Source organism: Gekko japonicus, unplaced genomic scaffold (assembly GCF_001447785.1).
Source record: "Gekko japonicus isolate JY-2015 unplaced genomic scaffold, Gekko_japonicus_V1.1 scaffold36, whole genome shotgun sequence".
Classification (NCBI taxonomy): domain Eukaryota; kingdom Metazoa; phylum Chordata; class Lepidosauria; order Squamata; family Gekkonidae; genus Gekko; species Gekko japonicus.
This window is the reverse complement of record NW_015164182.1, coordinates 2,364,579-2,367,513: the sequence shown is the minus strand read 5'-3', so window position 1 is coordinate 2,367,513 and position 2,935 is coordinate 2,364,579. Positions and strand designations below refer to the sequence as shown.

The 2,935-nt window shown below is 45.4% G+C and overlaps 1 protein-coding gene across 1 annotated transcript in view; it reads right to left on the bottom strand.

Moving 5' to 3' along the window:
* Nucleotides 1-2,935, bottom strand: part of COL16A1 (collagen, type XVI, alpha 1) — a 213,974-nt gene that overhangs the window by 151,766 nt on the left and 59,273 nt on the right. Inside the window, exon 5 of the mRNA XM_015408105.1 lies at nt 153-276. Coding sequence (XP_015263591.1) covers nt 153-276 — 124 coding nt within the window. The remainder of the gene's footprint in view (nt 1-152; nt 277-2,935) is intronic.

Below are 2,935 nucleotides of genomic sequence, written 5' to 3'. Positions count from 1 at the left end.
TTGCAGTTCAAACCTGTTAAGCCCAGAGGTGGGCAAGGAAGGAAACAGGGAGTAGCTTAATGGCAACTGCCTTCTTTGGAAAGAACAGGAGCAATAGAACAAAAGGAATCTTCAGCCCATGCAAGTAACAGGATGGGGCTAATTGGGTATACCTGGGGGTATCCCTGACGATCGGTGACTTGGAAAAGATACCAGTTCTCTTTGGTTGTCTGTTTCTTCAGGAGTAAAGTGATCACCAGGGTGAATTCATCAGGCAGACCCTGGGGGAACAACTGTCTGGGAACACAGAATGGGAGAGAGACATTAGGAATTAGCAAAGAACCTGAACTTAATTAGCTCATAGGAATCATAGGTGGGAGACCCTCAGGCAACACCATCAGTTTGTCTACTGCAGGAATTCCCAACCTTTTTTTGAGCTTATGGGCACCTTTGGAATTCTGACACAGCATGGCGGGTGCAGCCACAAAATGACTGCTGCAAAGGGTTGCAAGGTCCCCTTAGCTTGCCAGCAAGGGGATTTAGGGGGCATTCCAGGGGTGGGCGGGGACATCACGATGACATGTGGAAGTGATGGCATCACATTGGGGATGTTATGCAATGACGCTCTGCATTTTGGGCAAAACTCTATGGTTTTTTGGACTAAAACCATACAGTTTTGCCCAAAAAACAGAGTGTTGCTGCACTACATCCCTGTTTGGAGGCAGGGCTTCTCCCACTGGCGAATTGGCCAGGGGCAGGCAGAAGTTCAAAAAAAATTGGGGAGCTGGCAACCCCACTGCTGTAGGAGGTGCAGCCTGACACAAAATGGCTGCCACAGCTTACCTTCACTCACAGAGTGAAGATTCTTGTGTTCTGGTGTTGGCTCCTGCCAAAGCAACACCTTAAAAACTCTGCACAGTGAATCAAATCTCCAATGGCCAATAAGAAGCATTGTTGAGCAAGAGCTCCACCTGGCCCCAGCCACCTATACCTATAAGGGAGATTTGTTTTCATATGTGCTTGTGGCGTCCTCTTATTTGGGAGGACTGGGTTTCACTTTATATGTGTTCTTTGCTTTTGTAAACTGGGTATTTTCTGCTGCCACCAGGAATTTAAGGACTTCCAAACCTTCTCTCCTTTGCTGTTGGTAATGTGACCCAGAGTCTGGGCTTTTCAGGGATCTATGTGGTCCTGAGGAAAGATAGAGCTGAATTCTGGGATAAACTTGAACAAAATATGATTTATTGAAATAAGAACAAAATAAGAGGCTGGTTATCTGTAAGTGTTTGGGAATAAGGAAATGATGAATAAACTGGTGAGGTATCACACACAATCTTCTTAACATTAAGTTCCCACAGGAATCTCTCTCTTTAATAGGCAGTCACACTGGCTTAGCTCTTTGCACTATAGCTTCTCTTTCACCACTCTGGAGTCTCACAGACCCTTCTCGTAGCTCCTTCCTAACTTTAGCTTTTGCAGACTTGTATTCTGAACTCTTTACTCTTTAAGTTTTCACACAGAACAATAATAACCCTCAGTGACTGAACACACTAACTGAATTAATACCTCCAACTCCTTTTTCTAACTGACTTTCATAACTGACACACCCACACTCTCTCATCCTCCAATCACAGCACACTTGTCTCTCTCAATCACTCTACTCTGCTATCACTGCACTCCAACCAAACATTTAAAGGAACACACACAGAGTAAAACAAGGAATCATTACAGTGCTCTTGCACAGATGTCTAGGGGGAAGTTTCCTGTAGACCAGGGATCCCCAGTGTGGTGCCTGTGGGTACCGTGGTGCCTGCCAACACTGTTTCTGGTGCCCACCAAGTGTTTTTAGAAAACGGGTGGGGCCAGGTGGCGCTTGTTTGTTTATTTTATCAATAGCCTGCCGTTCTCACTGAAACCCAAGGCAGATCACAAAATGTAAACAGCAACATAATAGTGAACACTGTAAGAAATACCATAAACACAGTAATAAAATTGGATTACTACATTAGAAAAATGGAGACATGGAGTACTGGGCTAGAGGTTGCCTTGGCATCTCCAGCCAAACCATTCCAGTGACTGCTCGGCTCAGCACCTTGAAGAGGGCACTGATGCATGCCAGGGCCTTTAGTGGAAGGGCAAAGGAGGGAGGATGTGACTAGTACCTCCTCCTGGGCCTGCTGGCTGCAACCTGGCTGGTGGCACTGAAGGCCTAGGAGTCAATGGCTGCATCTTGCTTTGGGTGACAAAATACCTTCAAGCGGCCCTGGCAATCTTTCCCTGCCTGACAGCATTTTATTGCCTTAAATAGCTGCACAACAGGGGGCACCTTACAGGTAAAACTTCTCTCCCCCTCTGCCTCAACATGCTCAGGTACCCCAAAGGCACTTCCTGCATGCACTCAAAAGCACAGAGAGTCTCTCCCAAGAAGAAAAGGCAGCAACCTTAAATATCACCCAGAAACATCTTTTTCCAAAACACAAGTTAATGTTTTATAGGAATACAATAATGAGGTCACCACAGACCCAAGATCTCAGAGTCCATCCAACATTTTTTCCCTACCGACAACAATAACAGCCGCTAACATCTGTGTTCATTTCTCCAGGCATTTTTACAAAGTAAAACTCCAGACCAAACAGAATCAGGAGAGTTGGAACCTGAGTTTCAGCCAGGATCAGTTTCATCTGTGGAATTCTATTCTTATGATTGCACAATATTGTCCCACCAGAGAATCAACCTGGGACTTCATCACCATCAGATATTTATACAAAGATCAGAATAAGGCCTGCTGATATATATATATATATATATATTAAAGGTAAAGGTTCTCTTGCTCGAAAGCCAGTCGAATCCGACTCTAGGGTTGTGGTGCTCATCTCCGTTTCAAAGCCGAAGAGCCAGCGCTGTCCGAAGACATTTCCGTGGTCATGTGGCCGGCATGACTAAACACCAAGGTGCA